Genomic DNA, 20537 nt, shown 5'->3' on the forward strand with positions numbered 1-20537 from the left:
TATACTATACTATGCTACTGTCTAAATCCCTCCCCTAATTTATTATCAGTTGAGACATTTAATCAGTTAAAAATAAATAAATTTTGTGATTAAAATGATTAATTGTAGGTGGAAAAAATTTTGAATATTTAAACTTACTGAAATGGAGTTGCGAGTTCAGTATTTTTAAATTTAAACGTAAAATAACATTAAAGAAATCAATCAGCCATTGTAAATTGCGTGGGTTTTATTGATTACAGTTAAAAAGACACGAGATCGATTTAAATTAGCGCCCACGTTAACGATGATATCGGTCGTCCGTTGTTTAGTTCTGGATGCGTTGACTGAAACCCATTTGAGTGGTTTATATTCATGGGGTCCTAAGGATGCCAATGAAATTGTTTTCAGATTACATTTGCATTTCGGCTTAATCAACGGGCCCCTGATTGTAAACACGAACGGAAACTATGCTCAAACGGTTAATTTACTAAAACGCGTGCAATTTGTTTAATCATGTGTGTCAGATATTAATCAAGTACGATCTATTAAATTATATACATGTTGGTTCATAACAAACTGACAATGAGTTACGGTCATGAAATTGTGATGCACCACCGCTTTTTGTTAATTTCGTATGAGTGCCGTATGATCCAAATTTAATAAACTAGTATACCACAATTTTCAAAACATTAGATTAAATTTGTCCAAATTAAACCCTAATCAACTAATTGCTTTCCTATAATTGTGACTTCATCTATATTATTCTATACAAATATAAAAAAAATAAATATAACTTTTAAGTCTATAAATTTATGTTAAATGTGGTACACTTTACATAGTTTATTTATTAGTGTAAATGATAATTGTTATAAAGACTCAAAAGGTACGAAATATGGTTATAAAAAAAGATGTTAGAATCTTGTAAGTAAATAAAATATTTTTTACAAATTTTACACTAGAAAATGTACGTGTAATATCCTTCAAACATTATTATTATTATCTGAACCATAAACTGTTATGAAGTTGCATTGGGGACCTATTTATATTTTCAGCATAAAGCTTCGACAACGAACCTATCGATTTTCTGTATAAAATGTCTTTCGACTTTATTTATTATTTTGTTCAGATAAACCTAGTGAAGTGGTTGTACTAGCAATTTGTATAATATGTTTTGGATATGTGCAATGATTAATTTCTGTAATTTTCTGTAATACTATTGGGCTTATTTCTCTTTGTTTGTAACTAGTTTCAGTGTTCTATCAATTGTACTAGACTCAAAATATTTACAAAAAATTTTAATAATAAACAATAATTTATTTAGTCCTTTTATAGTATAATGAAAAATGTATTGGTCTTGAATTAAGATACATTAAGATGTGTATTCATGAAAGATTATAAAAATATCTGATTATATAAATCTTATACTATACTTCATTCAAACAAGGTACGTGATTGTCGAGATAAATAATATTTTTAAACAAATATTTAAAAAATATCCTCTTTGAGTCAATAAATTAGCATAAAAATGAATATTATAATTATCATTAATTACCGTAATCATAATTAATAAGAATAAGAAACTTGATATCCTTGAGTTAGTTGTGATCAAGTGCTTATCATGCAACTAAATTTGTTTATCTTACTCCATACCTAGCTTGAATGGAGTATAGTTTGCTTTTAAGTTCCACGATGTTTATAACTGTAAAATAGTAAATTCAATTATCAATTATATATATTTTGATCAATTTATCAAAATTAAAATAGGTATTTCTGTGATAATATAATTAAATTAATGATTATAAATTTTCTCTCTGTGTGAAGTTGTTTTAAGTGATGGAAAAGCTTACTTTATGGCCAAAGTTTAATAATTTATATATAATCTCTTTAAGCTGATACTAATTGACAGATTATCATTCTTTTAATTATAAAATATTTATTATATTATTATTTAAATTAAGTTATGTTTTGCTGGACACTTTTAAGTATTAGTTAAGTTGACAATTTTTCTTTTAGGAATAATTATTATTATTAATATTTTATGATAAATTTATGGAATTTTTTCTAATAAATGAAATCACAAACATTAATTAAAAATTATCATAATTAAATATTAATGTTTCATAATTAAAAATGTCTATTAGAAGTATTTAATAATTTAGTGCAGTGATGATTTAATTTAATAAATATTAAAATTGGTAAAATGTAGCAAAAACAAGTATTTTTTTATTTTGTAATGTAATATTTTTATATAAAAAACTTAATATCAACAATTTTAAATTCTTAAATGTAAGAAAGTACTTATTATAATGTAAATACGTATTTGTTAAAGATGTAATACATGAAACAGTATAAAAATATTTGATAATATAACTCTTACACTATACTCCATTCAAACAAGGTATAGATAATATAAACAAATTTAGTTACGTGATGAGCATGTATTCGCTGGTAAGACATTGATAATATATTTCTTAATGATTAATTCGACGGGTTTAACTTGTGTACCTATTTCATAGTTAAATTTTGACACCTTAGAATTGGGGCATAAAGAGTATCGTGTCATTCCGGGTACATATTTATTTATTTATTATATGTATTGTTATTTATTTAGTTAAATTTACAATAAATAATACCAATTATAATGTTTATATTTATGCTATATTACTGAAAACAAAAAGAATATTTTTTTAATATTTGGTTATGTATAATTTTTAATATGTCTCTGTCGACAATCACGTGTTGTTCGCTTCTCTCCGTACCTTATGTGAATACACTATAGTTTTCGTAACCATTAAAATTAATTTATAGATAAAAGTTATTTAATTTTTTATTTGATTGTAAATGGATCCTCACTGTAATGTACAGTAATATCATTTACGTTTAGTATATTGAAAATGAATGAAATGTGTTGTAAATTGTACAAAAGGATTTAATAGTTTTTAAACCGTTTATTAAAAAAATCAAATAATAAATTTAAACATTATTTTCAATTCGAATTTAAGCTTGTTTCAAGTTTTAATTGTACTATTAAAATGGTAAATGAAAAAATACAAATATATTTCAGTCAAACTAATATTTGTTTGTTTAAAAAATTCGAAATTATTAAATTTAATGTTTAAACTAAATATGATACAATTAACTTTATTAATTTTAAGAACACAAAAATCAAATAATATGCTCAACAAAAGCCCAAATATAAATATATTATTAATAAAATAACATAATAAAATAATCTATTGCAATAAAAATCAGTCAGTTTAAAATATTTATGTCTATTTCTGTCGTATCCTCATTTGTTTTACTGAAAATAATTTTTACCAATATATTTTTACTATAATACGATTTAATCACACTCACAATCAGTTGTTAGTAAAATTAATTTATTGGATCGCAGCAAAATTATTTTTTGTATTCCATCACGTATTTCGATTAATTTTAATTTAAAATTAATATTTCTAATTTATATAATTTTGATTTACTATATAATAATGTGTTTAAATATTTGCATTATAATTATATGTTTTAATTCATTTGCTGTTTTTATATTTAATATTATAGAGACCCATTTGATTTTATTATTGGTTAAATATTAAATCTGATTTAAGTTTAAACTAGTATTTAGTTATTGATTTAAATAATTAAATTTTGTCTATATTAAATTGCTGCTCACAAAATATACAAACGATAACATGATTTTGTTATAATCAGGCTGATTTGTAGATACGAACATAAAGTATGGAAAAATAATTTGAATATTCAAATTAAATTGTGGATTATTTATGAAATTTGTTATTATAATATTATTCGGATCAGTGGGTTATAAAATTGAACATATGAAATAGAATTTGAAATCTTTTGACTATGTGCATATATGTGAACATGTTGGAAATATAGTTTTTTATTTGTAGAAAATCGAAAAGCAAGGTAATCAAATAATATATTTGATATCCAATGAATAATATTTATTTATAAATTACTTGGGAATATTTAAATATATTAATATATGTACATTTTGAAGCTTTTATGGTTTAAGCATTGTTTTTCAGTAACTATCTTTTAAATCTCAAAATCATCAAAATGATGATTTTGATTGTCATATACGGCAGAACTTCTTAGATTAGTTTTTTTAGAAACAAGAGGATTGATAATTAAATAAAAATATGAAAAACTTTAAAAATTAAATTGATTAATATAGATCTATGAACATTTGGAAAGGGTCAGTGAATATAATTTACATTTTTTATATTATAATGTTCCTGTGACAAAAAATTATTACTAAAACATTTAATAAAATATATTTAATCAATAATTTAGATTTAATAACTGTGTTTTACGTACCAATTGTCCGACAAGTGTTCACTTATGTTAACATTAGAAGAGATATCTGGATGCAAAACTCTCCCGAGACATCTGTAAGGTTCTAAGTAGCATTGTTTCGTAGTTTAAATTTATAATGAACGATCTTGTGGCTCTGGCAATTCGTTACGAGGCCCCGTTCTGAAGCGAAAACCACTTTGAGTACCATTGGGAAGTTTGAATTGTATTAACTTGAACATACAAAAGTATTATATTATTCATTTATTCCGTTTTATCCTTTTATTTATGGCGTTGTCGCCTTTTTTTACTGCGTAATTTATTTTTATGTACTGCGATATAACTTTCTGGCTTTGAATTAACCAAGTAATTTGTCTTGTGTCGTTCGAGATTACCGAAATATGTTGTGGTATACGTGTTATTGCTTGAGGAAACAAATATAATAAAATTAAGCTAAGTTGCGTAAATTATTGTAGAAGTTAGACTTAATTCGTCGATATCAATTTTGTGTCCAATACCCTCAATAGCCGGAAACAAGATAAACTGATTACTGCGTTGGTAACATTGCGCTTTTCCTCAAAGATATATATTAAAGAAAAACGACATCTGCACCGAGAAAATTACGTTTCAGATTTATATTTTCGGAGATTAAGAAACTGATTGTGTTTCGCGTAAGTCGAGATAACATTGTAAAGATTTTACAACCAGTAAATGTGAATTTAATAGATAACTGTAACTGACATTGTCTATATTCATTAAATGGAACACAAATACCTTTTTTTCAAATTGTAGTTATTTATTAATACACATTTCAACTACAGAGAAAGCTTTTAAAAGTTATAATCGATATTAAAGTTAATTATCTTAATTCCAGTAAATAATTTTTACTTGAACTTATAATGAGATTAAAGCCTCTTTGTAAATAATGGAAGGATATTAGAAATGCAAATTAATGAAAATTGTGCAGTAAGTCAGAAAAAATTTAATATCAACTTGGTATCTGATTTATAGAATTTGCCAACTTTTGTAATACTCTTGAAACCGACAACACGCCTTCCATCTTAATAAGATTATTACGCAGTTTGGTAAGGGTTAAAGTTAAATTTATATAAAAAAAACTTTAATAAATAATAGATAATTTTTTAATACATAAACTTTTCCAAACACGAATGTATTTAAAAAGTATTGTACTGAAAGATCAGAAGTAATGAATCAAATTGTCAAATAAGTTTATTAAAATTACAGAATATCAAAGTTTTCTTGAATATATACTTATAAACTGAGTTCACACTGCCATCTCTCCAACAATAGCTGTAGTTAAGCACATAATACGAATATCTGTATTAATTTCTTCCCACTATGAATTTATTACGATTTGCAAGGTACAATTTTGTGCAGTTTTTATCAATTAATAAAGTTGTGAATATATTGAATAATGGTTCTATTATTCAACTAGAAAAAGAATTAATATAATGTAATAAAAGCCATTCATCTGATACAATTAACAGTAAGTTGGAAATATAAATTTTTTCTGATATTATATAAAAATAATGTTTGTTTGTAACTGTAACTGTATTAAGAAGGAAGTTAACAACTTTGACTCTAATATAGTTCTATAAATTCATCAAATTGTCAAATAAGTTTATTAAAAAATAATAAATTACAGGATATCAAAGTTTGCTTGAATATATACTTTTAACCTGAGTTCACACTGCCATCTCTCCAACAATAGATGTAGTTAAGCAGATAATAAGAATATCTGCATTAATTTCTTCCCACTACGAGTTTTTTATGATTTGCAAGGTGCAGTTTTGTGCAGTTTTTATCAATTGATAAAGGTTTGAATGTATTGAATAATGGTTCTATTATTCAACCAGAAAAATAATTAATATATTGTAATAAAAACCATTTATCTGATACAATTAACAGTAAGTTGGGAATATAAATTTTGTCTAATATTGTATAAAAATAATGTTTGTTTGTAACTGTAACTGTATTAAGAAGGAAGTTGACAGTTTTGACTCTAAAATAGTTCTAGTTTTTTCTAATTGTCAAATAATTTTAGTAAAAAATAATAAATTACAGAATGTCAAATTTTTCTTGAATATATACTTCTAAACTGAGGTCACACTGCCATCTCTCCAACAATAGCTGTAGTTAAGCAGATAATAAGAATATCTGCATTAATTTCTTCCCACTATTAGTTCTGTATGATTTGCAAGGAGCAGTTTTGTGCAGTTTTTATCAATTGATAAAGGTGTGAATGTATTGAATAATGGTTCTATTATTCAACTAGAAAAAGAATTAATATAATATAATAAAAACCATTTATCTGATACAATTAACAGTAAGTTGGGAATATAAATTTTGTCTAATATTGTATAAAAATAATGTTGGTTTGTAACTGTAACTGTTAAAGAAGGAAGTTGACAACTTTGACTCTAATATAGTTCTATAAATTCATCAAATTGTCAAATAAGTTTATTAAAAAATAATAAATTACAGGATATCAAAGTTTTCATGAATATATACTTCTAAACTAAGTTCACACTGCCATCTCTCCAACAATAGCTGTAGTTAAGCAGGTAATAAGAATATCTGCATTAATTTCTTCCCACTATGAGTTTTTTTATGATTTACATGGTGCAGTTTTGTGAAGTTTTTATTAATTAATACAGTTGTGAATGTATTGGATAATGATTCTATTATTCAACTAGAAGTAGAATTAATATAATGTAATAAAAGACATTTATCTGATAGAATTAACAGTAAATTGGGAATATAAATTTTGACTAATATTGTATAAAAATAATGTTTATTTGTAACTGTAACTGTATTAAGAAGGAAGTTGATAGCTTTGACTCTAATATAGTTCTATTTTCATCAAATTGTCAAAGTTTAAATAAATTTCAGAATATCGAAGTTTTCTTGAATATATACTTATAAACTGAGTTCACACTGCCATCTCTCCAACAATAGCTGTAGTTAAGCAGGTAATAAGAATTTCTACATTAATTTCTTCCCACTATGTATTTTTTATGATTTGAAAGGTGCAGTTTTGTTCATTTCTCATTAATTAGTAAGGTTGTAAATCTATAAAATAATCGTTCCTTCATTCGTACTAGAAATAAAATGAATATAATAAAAGCCAATTAATTGACATAATTATCAGTAATTATTAACATTATTTATATTGGATAAGCAGTTTAAATACATTATTACATCTCCATAATTTTTGTTAATAATTTCTATAATCAAAAATATTTCATCAATTTCTTTTGTTCCCTGTCATTTCATTTAAATATCTTAACAACTTTTTTTTTTAATTTATAGACTAAGGGAATTAGTATTTCTAGCCACTCGTGTAAAATATCAACATATTTTTAAAATTGTGCAAATAACAAAGAAAAATAAACAAAACAGGGATTTATTTAATATAATAATTTACATGATAAAATTTATTTATTCATATATTTATTTAGGTATATTTCAATTTAGTAGACGAATATTGATTGTATTATTTTTATATTTTAACTGAACTTTGTTATTATTATAAAGTTATATTTAATAAAAATATACATCAATGAAATATTTTAAATGTTAAAACAAAATAAAACCAGAATTATATAAATTTAACATGTCTAGGTAAGATTTGTTTGTATAATATATAGAGAACTCATGAGTAAGAATCTAAAACTCATCTTTAACTGATTGTGAAACAGGAAATAATAGCGTGTGGGAAAATTTAAAATCTCAACATATTGAGAATTGTACGAGCTCATGATGTGCAAGTTTACAATGGGCTCATAATAAACTTTCCTTGTTTAAACTAGTTTCCTTAACGGAAGAGCTGTTTACATATTCCCGCAAGTAAAATAATATCTTATGGTATATAAAGTTTTTTAAATTTTATTTACATCAATTTATCACAATAATGAACCTATAAAGTGAAAAGTTAATAATTCGAAAAGCCAACGAAGATTTCTACGGAAATCTAATAAGCTGAATATTACCTCTGTCTTGAGCAAACATTATTTTAGGACGGGATCATCAACAAACATTTGCAGACATCGAGTTGTTTGTGCAATTCATTAGTTTATGTTGGATGTATTTGTGTAATTTCACCGCAACTTTATTTCAACTTCTTCATCAGGCGAAAAATAATAAAAATGAGATTTATATAACCCATTATATAATTTAAAATTGTTTTCTTGTTTATAGTATTATGTACTAATAGTTATGTTTCATTGCAGGTTTCTCCTAAAGACGAGTGATGATAAAAGTGAAAATTGTTGTTAATGAAGATGGCAGCTGCTTTGGGATTGGTACTAATTTGCAGTTCTTTGGTTTCTAGTGCTTTACCTCCAGTGATACGAATAGGTAAGATAAGTTTTATCTAAATTAATTCTGACGTAAAGGTTAATAAGTAATTATATTGCTAAAGTTACATATTAAGAATTCACTAATAATTAAGTTACAGTAGGGCCAGACATAATGTTTCATTTATTAATTAACCCATCTAAGAAACTTGTAAAAGTTAAAGTTTTCATATATGATTCAGACTTGCATATAATAATTAAGACAGTAATTACAAAACTTAATTTAAGAAAGAAACTTCGTTAGCACAAATTTTAAGTTTTATAATTTACATTTTAAGACCTATAGGAAACAAAAACAAAAGTTCATGTGCATGTTGAGCCGTTTTATTTTATGTTTAATTTTAACCCGGTGCAAAATGTAATAAGCAACAATTTTACCAACGCCGCGTATTTATAAAATCAGAAGGAAAGTGTGAGCAACAAGCTATAGCGGCAATTCATTCTGGAGCCTTTGGCAGTTTACTCAAGTACCCCCTTGTACTTTGGAATACGTATTTCTGTTAGTGATTGCCGAGGGTGGTTTTTAGTAAGAAAACACGAAAACATCTAATCTACTTCAGTTGCGTAATATTATTGTTTCTTAGATTATAGTGACGTATAAATTGCCAACGTATTTTTTCATGTGGAGATAAGTGTAAAATTAATTAAAATTGATTTACTTTCATTCACTTTTATATATTTTTATATACTTTTATATGTTTTATATATTTTAATATATTTTAATTTAATTCATGCTTAACACATTTTAAAATGAATAAACACAAATTTTTATATAATATCATTTCATTTATTTATACATTTTAGTATTTTTCATATATTTTTATAAATAATTTCTTAATTTTCAAAAAATAATTGACATATTAATTACATTTATATTTAACACATTTTAAAATAGATAAATAAATTTTTTTCAAATAAATTATTTTCCTTAAAACAACAGATTAAAATGTTTGTTTACATTTTTATTTGTTTTATTAATTCATGAATTTTATTAATTCATTTTTGACATATTTAAAAATAAATCACATTTTTTCACATGTTTTTAGAAATATTTATATTTTAATTTAATTTTAATATTTAACGAATTTTAAAAAAAACAAACGTCAAATTATTATATTTTTATGTTTTTATATATTTTAGACATGTTTTGCATATATGTTTTATTTTTTCAATTTATTCATATTTAAATAAAATTAAATTAAATTTATAAAATATTTTTTCAAATAAATTATTTCAGTTAATGCAATACTTTATATGTGTATAATAAATTATGTTAATGTTTGTATATGATAAAATGATATCACATCATTCATACAATTTTATGTTTTTATAAATATTTTATTGATATTTTAATTTATTCATATTTAACAATTTTTGAAATAAATTAAAATGTTTTTAAATATATTATTCTTGTGTTATTTCATATATATTTAAAAACATTTATATGTATATTTTAGAATTTTATCTTATGTTTTCATAAAAATTTTATTAATATTTTAATTTATTCATATTTAACATAAATTAAAATCAAAATATATACTATTTATATATTTTTTATATTATTATTTATTTTTATATATTTATATATATTTTATATATATTTTATATATTTATACATTTTTTTATATTTTTATACATTTTTATACATTATATAATTTTATATATTTTTATAGATTTTCTATATATTTTTTTATATTTGTGCATATATTTATATATTGTTATATATTTTTTTATGTTAATATAAATTTTTATATATATATTTGTATACATTTTTATATGTTTTTTATTTATTTTTATATAATTTTATATATTTTTATATGTATTTTATATATCTTTATATACTTTTATATATTTTTACATATTTATTATAATATTTATAGTATATATAAATACTATAATATAATTATAGTATTTTTATATATTTTTGTATACTTTTTATACATTTTTATATATTATATATATATTTTTTATATAATTTTATAAAATTTCTATATATTTTTATATATTGTTATATATTTACTAATATTTTTGTATGTTTTTTATATATTTTTATATAATTTTATGTATTTTTATAAACTTTTATACATTTTTATATTTGTTTAATATATATTTATAGAATTTGTATATATATATATATATATAGTTTTTATGTATTTTTATAAATTTTCTATATATTTTTATAAATTTTTGAGTATGTTCTTTATATATTTTATGTATTTTTATATGTATTCTATAATTCTTTATGCTTTTATATATTTTGAAATATTTTTATATATTTTTATATATTGTTATATATTTTTATATATGTATATATTTTTTATATATTTATATACATTTTTATATGTTTTTTATATATTTTATGTATTTTTATATAATTCTTTATATATTTTTTTATATTATTGTATATTTTTATCTTTTTTATATATTTGTATATATTATAGTATATTTTCATATTTTTTATATATTATTATATATTTTCAATATACTTTTACATATATGTTATTTACGTATATTTTATATAATTTTATATAATTTAATTCGATTCATACGTTCATAGTTTTAAAATTTTCTGTCTCTTTTTAAAATATAAATTATTGGAAAAATTAAAATGTGAAATAAAATGGCAACTTTCAAATTTTCAAATATAATTTTAATATTTTGATTTCGAAACTGTCAGTGAAAACAATGTTAATAAAATAAATTAAATTTATGACTGAAATACTTATTTTAGCTGTCCTTATTTACAGTTACTCTTTATTAAATCATTCACGCCAATTAAACATTTTAAAAATTAATGAGCGTAGGTAATTACCTATAATGAGTGAACTTTCGCAAACACCCGGTCCTAGTGAAATACTAAACAACCCCAAAGTTCACCTGGCCCAGTCCAATTAAGAACTATTCTAATTTAAAAAAAAAGCGTGTGACAAAACTCAGATACATCCCATTCCGTCCAATTTACCACAAAGGCTAATCTGAAATTTTGAAATTTAATTAGTCCTTGATCACAAGTGTTTAATTAATTAATATTTCTGTAGGGGCCCCCCGAAAAAGTCAAATTAATTAGAGGAGAAACTGAGAAACTCCATGACCAACTTGAACAAATTTAATTGCTTACGTCATTGAGGTTTAGCTGCAAGGGAATTCGTTAAATTGCTTTGAGCGAGGTCCGTCCTTTTTATGTTATAATTGAAATTAACTTACAATTGGCGCTCACTTCCTTGCTATTCAAATTCACAATCCATTTGCATTTTGTATCTTTAATTTGCGGATTCTGTTGCTTATTGTGTTTTCAGCGGGGCTTGCACGAGAATACTTTGGAAGCCCTCTGATTAATGGCACATTTTTAATTAAATTTAGACATGAATTTATAAAAAAAAATATGAAATGTAAATGTTACTGAACTAGTTTTATCTCGTGCAATTTTTCATTTCATATTCGCCTGTTTAACTGTGCATAAAATCTCGTAATTGGAAAAGATTAAACAACGATTCAAACTGAACTATCATTGCGCCTAACTTAATGATGTGGTTTAATGAACAAAAGCGATAGCGACAAAAAAACGAAGTTTTAATAGAAGCGGGATATGTCAACAACATTTTCCTGATTAAAACCGTTAAATAAATCAACGTTGGCTTTTAAAATTCAACAAGCAAATACGAACGGGGCATCGTGTGTAACGGGAACCGGTTGAATTTCAAAGGGCGTAGGAAGTGGTCGACGCCACTGTAACTACATCACAATTTACAATAAAAGCGTACTTAATCAAAATTCGACAAACACCGAGATGGGGAATCGTGGAAAGTTGAAATTTAACAGCAGGGAAAAACTTTACCCTGGGCACGTTACACTGTTGAGTTATGTAGGCTGCGTGATGAAAGCGGCGGAACATTATATTAAGTGCAACATTTAGTGCGGTATTTACTGTTATGAGTTCTTTACTTTCACTCTTGAAAAATTGCTGAAAATTTATATCTCTCGCTTTTGTTTCTCTGATAAATTTTGCGCTTTCAATCTTATACGTTTGTGTTTTTAATGAATTTCATAATTATAAAATATATACAAAAAATGAAGTGGAAAGTGTATATATATATATATATATATATATATATATATATATATATATATATGTATATAGATAGGTCTGTTTTTCCTTTTTTCTCTTTATATATATATATATATATAAATATATAATTATAATTTTATTTTAATCATTATTGGACGTGTTTTAACTACTGCTTCCAAATTTTGACCGTCTATTGTAGAAAGATTTTGTATTTAGATTTTTAGTTTAATCAACCATTGATTCAGGAGATATTTTAGAAAAAAGTTATATTTAGATTTTATTCATTACTATACGTGTTCTGACTGCTCCCAAGTTATGTCCATCTATTTTAGAAAGGTCTTGTATTCCAGAAACAATCAAGAAATCATTTTTTTTTAAACTCTCAATTCGGGAGGTTTATGTCAGATTTTCTCTATCTGTATATGTTAATCTAAGCTTAATCGACCATAAATTCAGGAGATCTTTTAGAAAAAAAGTTATATTTAGATGTTATTCATTAGTGACCATGTTCTGACTATTCCCAAATTATGTCCATCTATTTTAGAAAGGTCTTGTATTCCAGAAACAATCAAGAAATTATTTTTTTTAACTCTAAATTCTGGACAGTTATGTCAGTTTTTCTTTATCTGTATATGTTAATCTAAGTTAAGTCAACCATTGATTCAGGAGATATTTTAGAAAAAAAGTTATATTTAGATTTTATTCAATAGTGGACTTGTTCTGACTGCTCCCAAATTATGTCCTTCTATTTTAGAAAGGTCTTGTATTCCAGAAACAGTCAAGAAATCAATTTTTTTGAAAACTCAACTGTGGACAGTTATGTCACATTTTTTCTATCTGTATATGTTAATCTGAGCTTAATCAACCATTGATTCAGGAGATATTTTAGAAAAAAGGTTATATTTAAATTTTATTCATTAATGGACGTGTTCTGACTGATGCTAAATTATGTTCATCTATTTTAGAAAGGTCTTGTATTCTAGAAACAATCAAGAAATCAATTTATTTGAAAACTCTCAACTCTGGACAGTTATGTCAGCTTTTCTCTGTCTGTATATGTTAATCTAAACTTAATCAACCATTGATTCAGGATATATTTTAGAAAAAAAGTTATATTTAGATTTTATTCATTAGTGGACGTGTTCTGACTGCTCCCAAATTATGTCCATCTATTTTATAAAGGTCTTGTATTCCAGAAACAATCAAGAAATCATTTTTTTTAACTCTAAATTCTGGACAGTTATGTCAGTTTTTCTTTATCTGTATATGTTAATCTAAGCTTAATCAACCATTGATTCAGGAGATATGTTAGAAAAAAAGTTATATTTAGATTTTATTCAATAGTGGACTTGTTCTGACTGCTCCCAAATTATGTCCTTCTATTTTAGAAAGGTCTTGTATTCCAGAAACAATCAAGAAATCAATTTTTTTGAAAAATCTCAACTCTGGATAGTTATGTCAGATTTTCTCTATTTGTATATGTTAATCTAAGCTTAATGAACCATTGATTCAGGAAATATTTTAGAAACAAAGTTATATTTAGATTTTATTCATTAGTGGCCATGTTCTGACTGTTCCCAAATTATGTCCATCTATTTTAGAAAGGTCTTGTATTCCAGAAACAATCAAGAAATCAATTTTTTTGAAAACTCAACTGTGGACAGTTATGTCACATTTTTTCTATCTGTATATGTTAATCTGAGCTTAATCAACCATTGATTCAGGAGATATTTTAGAAAAAAGGTTATATTTAAATTTTATTCATTAATGGACGTGTTCTGACTGATGCTAAATTATGTTCATCTATTTTAGAAAGGTCTTGTATTCCAGAAACAATCAAGAAATCAATTTATTTGAAAACTCTCAACTCTGGACAGTTATGTTAGCTTTTCTCTGTCTGTATATGTTAATCTAAACTTAATCAACCATTGATTCAGGATATATTTTAGAAAAAAAGTTATATTTAGATTTTATTCATTAGTGGACGTGTTCTGACTGCTCCCAAATTATGTCCATCTATTTTATAAAGGTCTTGTATTCCAGAAACAATCAAGAAATCATTTTTTTTAACTCTAAATTCTGGACAGTTATGTCAGTTTTTCTTTATCTGTATATGTTAATCTAAGCTTAATCAACCATTGATTCAGGAGATATGTTAGAAAAAAAGTTATATTTAGATTTTATTCAATAGTGGACTTATTCTGACTGCTCCCAAATTATGTCCTTCTATTTTAGAAAGGTCTTGTATTCCAGAAACAATCAAGAAATCAATTTTTTTGAAAAATCTCAACTCTGGATAGTTATGTCAGATTTTCTCTATTTGTATATGTTAATCTAAGCTTAATGAACCATTGATTCAGGAAATATTTTAGAAACAAAGTTATATTTAGATTTTATTCATTAGTGGCCATGTTCTGACTGCTTCCAAATTGTGTCCTTCTATTTTAGAAAGGTCTTGTATTCCAGAAACAATCAAGGAATCAATTTTTTTGAAAACTCAACTGTGGACAGTTATGTCACATTTTTTCTATTTGTATATGTTAATCTGAGCTTAATCAACCATTGATTCAGGAGATATTTTAGAAAAAAGGTTATATTTAAATTTTATTCATTAATAGACGTGTTCTGACTGATGCTAAATTATGTTCATCTATTTTAGAAAGGTCTTGTATTCTAGAAACAATCAATAAATCAATTTATTTGAAAACTCTCAACTCTGGACAGTTATGTCAGCTTTTCTCTATCTGTATATGTTAATCTAAACTTAATCAACCATTGATTCAGGAAATATTTTAGAAACAAAGTTATATTTAGATTTTATTCATTAGTGGCCATGTTCTGACTGTTCCCAAATTATGTCCATCTATTTTAGAAAGGTCTTGTATTCCAGAAACAATCAAGAAATCAATTTTTTTGAAAACTCTCAACTCTGGACAGTTATGTCAGTTTTCCTTTATCTGTATATGTTAAATTAAGTTTTAACAATCATTCTTTCAGGAGACATTATTGGAATTGTTCTATTTATTTTGATCACCTTTTTTAGAAAGTATTTCAGGAACAATCAAGAGATCAATTTTTTGAAAACTATGAATTATGGACAGTTATCTATTTGTATATGTGAATTCAAATTTAATCAACCATTGCTTTATTATTTTTAATAAAATTTATTAGTACTTTAATCAATCTTACATATAATTTTAATCAAGGTAGTTTACTTAGCAATTCCACACCATTAAAATAAAAGTAATGAGTAACGTCAGTCTCTGTATTAATTCAAATGATTTTTGTTTATATAAAAATGAAATAAAAAATGTAAAACAACTTCAATTTGTCACGACAATAAAATTTACAGAAACTATTCAAAAACATAAAAACGTTTGCATATCAACCAATTGGTGTGATAAAATTAGCAGTTTTCGTTCATTTATCCGCATGAAATAAGCTTTTTATGACAGGACTATTTGTACAGGACTAAATTGCTGATTGGTTTTTCCCTGTACCGAAAATTAAAAAAATATTAATCTCCCGTGACAGTTTCACAATTACATTTAGTGATCTCATCCAAAACAACCCCAATAAATTTTAACCATATTGTTAATCTTTTTAATTGTTTGTTAAAAATTCTTCCTTTGTTACTATAAACGAATAATTTTTCACTAATTTTAATGAAATAATGATGATCGTTAAACATCAAACAAAATCGAAAATTAATAATTTATAAAAATACTTTTAAAAATCAAGTGTTTTTTATTAAAAAATTATATTGGGTGAACAATCCTCTAAAATGTATCAAAATTTGATCCTTTTAAGGATGTTCCAATTAGATTATTATTTAATATTATTATTTTAATTTTAAAAGCATCATAATAATAACAATCTGTTCTATAAACTAAAAGAAGTTTACTTACCAACGTTAAACGGTTCTCAAGAAAAGCTTTAAAGCTTTGGACTATTACATATATAAATATAAATCTCATTCATTTAATAGATTTTTTATAAAAGCATATTTTTCAGTTTAAGAGGTTTTGTTTGTATAAAGATATTCAAGTTTTTAAAAATATATACTTTCTTAATTTATAAAAATAAGCTTTATTGTGTTAAAGTTTGGAGTCCTAAGGACTATTAGTAAAATTTATTATTAGGAATATTAAAAGTTATTTTAGAAAACACAGTTTATAGGAAGACTTATTAAAGAAGTTATTCAAGGAAAATTTTAACATACATATTTTCTTCCTTGATAATATAGGGTCTATAAAAAATAAGGATTATTGAGTTAAAGTACTTTAAAAGTTAAATATAAATTATAAATAGTAAACCAGGCCACTTAAAATATTTTTTATTTTATTAAATTTTGACTCATCTGTATCAAATTATTCTTTGAGTCATTAATTATTCGTCGACATAAATTAACCAACAGATTCACTTGACATGGTAAGCAAATGTCAATGAAAACCAATCGACGCTGATTTATGAAATCTTAACCTGCAGTTCCGATGACCCAGTTGTTGATGTTGTCCATGTATAAATCCCAATTATGATTCTGGTGATATTGATGTCCGTTGAATATGCATGATGTTATGAATCACTTGCCACATTACATCTAGTCCTTATCCAGAAATAGGTGATACAAACGCCTGGCTAACACAAACAGACGCAAGGTATATGCAAATTTGTAGATTTGTACGAAAATAAGATAATGGATCATCTGTGTATGCATGTTGTGTAGGTGTGGCATGTTGAAAATTTAAATTAGAATTAAATTCCGTGGAGTCAGCACTCTAGTTTTATTTTAAAAACATGCAAAAGTGGATATCAAATCAACAAACCTCTGTATGCTGTTTCTTTAAAACTTTTATTTTGTTTAAATATTGCTCTGAAAATATAATTTTGTAGTTCTTGTATGACACATCGACTGAAAAAGGGAGACTAATTAACTTAAATGCCATAAATTGTAGGTTGTGAATCCATGAAATGCTCTTTATAATTTATATTTGAAGTAATTACACGGACAGCTCAATTTTATTTTACCTATTTGTTCACTTTTCTCTATTATTTTACCACATTGTTACCCAATATTCTAAAACTATTTTATTTTAGAGTAAATATTTTCATTAATGTAAACATTGCAGTTCAAATATTTTATGGAAATTGGTCACAATACTAAATTATTTTGAAAGTTAAACATTTGTATTTCCTTGTCATAGGATAAAATAATATTTTACTAGTTCACGTTTTAGTATTTTCACAGCTTAGTTTAATTTAAATTAGAATTGAATTTCCAAACTAACTTTCCGTAAAATTAATTTATAAGCTTGAAAAGTAAGTTTGTCAAGTGAGTAGTTTCTTATTGATTTCTGTATTATTCAACTGAAGTACTAAGTTTTCATTTAACTGAAATGAAAATAAACGAAATTTTAAGACAATACTTGTGTCCTGGAGCAGTTGTTTCGAATTTAATTTATTTAAAATGTTGGTTTGTTATCCGAAAGTTTTAGGATCTTGAACTTTTTAAGTCGAGTTTGGCAGTGATTGCCCGAAACAATTTTAATTTACAATAAGAAATTAATATTTTGTTTACAATGAAATATTAAAGTATTTCAAAGTTTTCAGGATATACAATTTAAATCCCGTAGTTTGAAATAACAAATTTATGATTTATGGTAGAAAATATTTTTTTTTGTTTTATATTTACCAGTTTATAAACACTATTTATTAAGTACCAAATAATTGTTCAGTTCAACTCAGTTTTCAACTGGTTTTTTAGACACCACTGTGTAACTAATTTAACTATTAACAAATAAAATCAAATTTAGAATTTGTTACTGGTACATTTTAGGAATGTTTTAATTATTTTTAATTACTTAATTTGATCTACTGTTTAACTTTTTATAGTATGTAATTAATTACTAATAAACAAATTCTAAGAATAAGTTGATTATATTAAAAGTAATTCATTTTATCCATTTTTAGATCCATTTTTAACAGGTACTATTTAAATTTTTTAATTAATCAGTAAAGTAACCTTTAAAATGCTATAAAAAGTATGATTTTGATGTTTAATATATGTTTAAAAATCGTGAATGCGCAAACAAATTGTATAATTACAATTACATCCAAAAGGCAATTAATTTTATGTTTTCAAATATCTTATCCTAATTCATTTAAATATTTTAATTAAGTTTTTTGTTTCGCATTCACCATTTTTACAACTGTTGTTAAAAATGGCGAATGCGTCACAAATCTAATAATTAGTTACTATTAAACAAATTCTAAGAATAGGTTGGTTATATTAAAAGTAATTTATTTTATGCACTGTTAAATCCATTTTTAACAGGTACTATTTAATTTTTTTTTTTTTGATTAATCAGTAAAATAACCTTTAAAATACTATAAAAAATATGATTTTGATGTTTATTAAATGTTTAAACATCGTGAATGCACAAACAAATGGTATAATTACAACTACATTTAAAAGGCAATTAATTGTATGTTTTCAAATATCTTATTCTAATTCATTTGAATATTTTAATTAAGTTTTTTGTTTCGCATCCACCATTTTTACAACAGTTGTTAAAAATGGCGAATGCGCCACAAATCAAATAATTAATTACTATTAAACAAATTCTAAGAATAAGTTTATAATATTAAAAGTAATTTATTTTATCCAATGTTAGATCTATTTTTCACAGATACTATTTATTTTTTTTAATTAATCAACAAAGTAACCTTTAAAATACTGTAAAAAATATGATTTTCATGTTTAAAAAATGTTTAAACATCGTGGATGCGCAAACAAATTGTATAATTACAATTACATCCAAAAGACAATTAATTTTATATTTTCAAATATCTTATCCTAATTCATTTGAATATTTTAATTAAGTTTTTTGTTTCGCATCCACCATTTTTACAACTGTTGTTAAAAATGGCGAATGCGCCACAAATCAAATAACTAATTACTATTATACAAATTCTAACAATAAATTGATTATATTAAAAGTAATTTATTTTATGCACTGTTAGATCCATTTTTAACAGGTACTATTTAATTTTTTTTTGTTTAATCAGTAAAATAACCTTTAAAATACTATAAAACTGATTTTGATGTTTATTAAATGTTTAAACATCGTGAATGCACAAACAAATGGTATAATTACAACTACATCCAAAAGGCAATTAATTTTATGTTTTCAAATATCTTATCCTAATTCATTTGAATATTTTAATTAAGTTTCTTGTTTCACATCCACCATTTTTACAACTGTTCTTAAAAATGGCGAATGCGCCACAAATCCAATAATTAATTACTATTACACAAATTCTAAAAATAAGTTGATTATATTAAAAGTAATTTATTTTATCCACTGTTAGATCCATTTTTAACAGGTACTATATATATTTTTTTTTTTGATTAATCAGTAAAATAACCTTTAAAATACGATAAAAAATGTGATTTTGATGTTTAATAAATGTTTAAACATAGTGAATGCACAAACAAATGGTATAATTACAACTACATCCAAAAGGCAATTAATTTTATGTTTTCAAATATCTTATCCTAAATCATTTGAATATTTGAATTAAGCCTTTTGTTTCGCATCCATCATTTTTATAACTGTTGTTAAAAATGGCGAATGCGCCACAAATCCAATAATTAGTTACTATTAAACAAATTCTAAGAATAAGTTGGTTATATTAAAAGTAATTTATTTTATCCACTGTTAGATTCATTTTTAACAGGTACTATTTATTTTTTTTATTAGTCAGTAAAGTAACCTTTAAAACACTATAAAAAATAT

General features: G+C 23.9%; 1 protein-coding gene across 1 annotated transcript in view; it reads left to right on the forward strand.

Moving 5' to 3' along the window:
* Nucleotides 1-20537, forward strand: part of LOC109602466 (glutamate receptor ionotropic, kainate 1) — a 309420-nt gene that overhangs the window by 17165 nt on the left and 271718 nt on the right. The window contains exon 2 of the mRNA XM_049962522.1: nucleotides 8547-8673. Coding sequence (XP_049818479.1) covers nucleotides 8592-8673 — 82 coding nt within the window. The 5' untranslated portion in view covers nucleotides 8547-8591. The remainder of the gene's footprint in view (nucleotides 1-8546; nucleotides 8674-20537) is intronic.

The sequence above is a fragment of the Aethina tumida genome, chromosome 2, assembly GCF_024364675.1.
Source record: "Aethina tumida isolate Nest 87 chromosome 2, icAetTumi1.1, whole genome shotgun sequence".
NCBI classification, from domain to species: Eukaryota; Metazoa; Arthropoda; class Insecta; order Coleoptera; family Nitidulidae; genus Aethina; species Aethina tumida.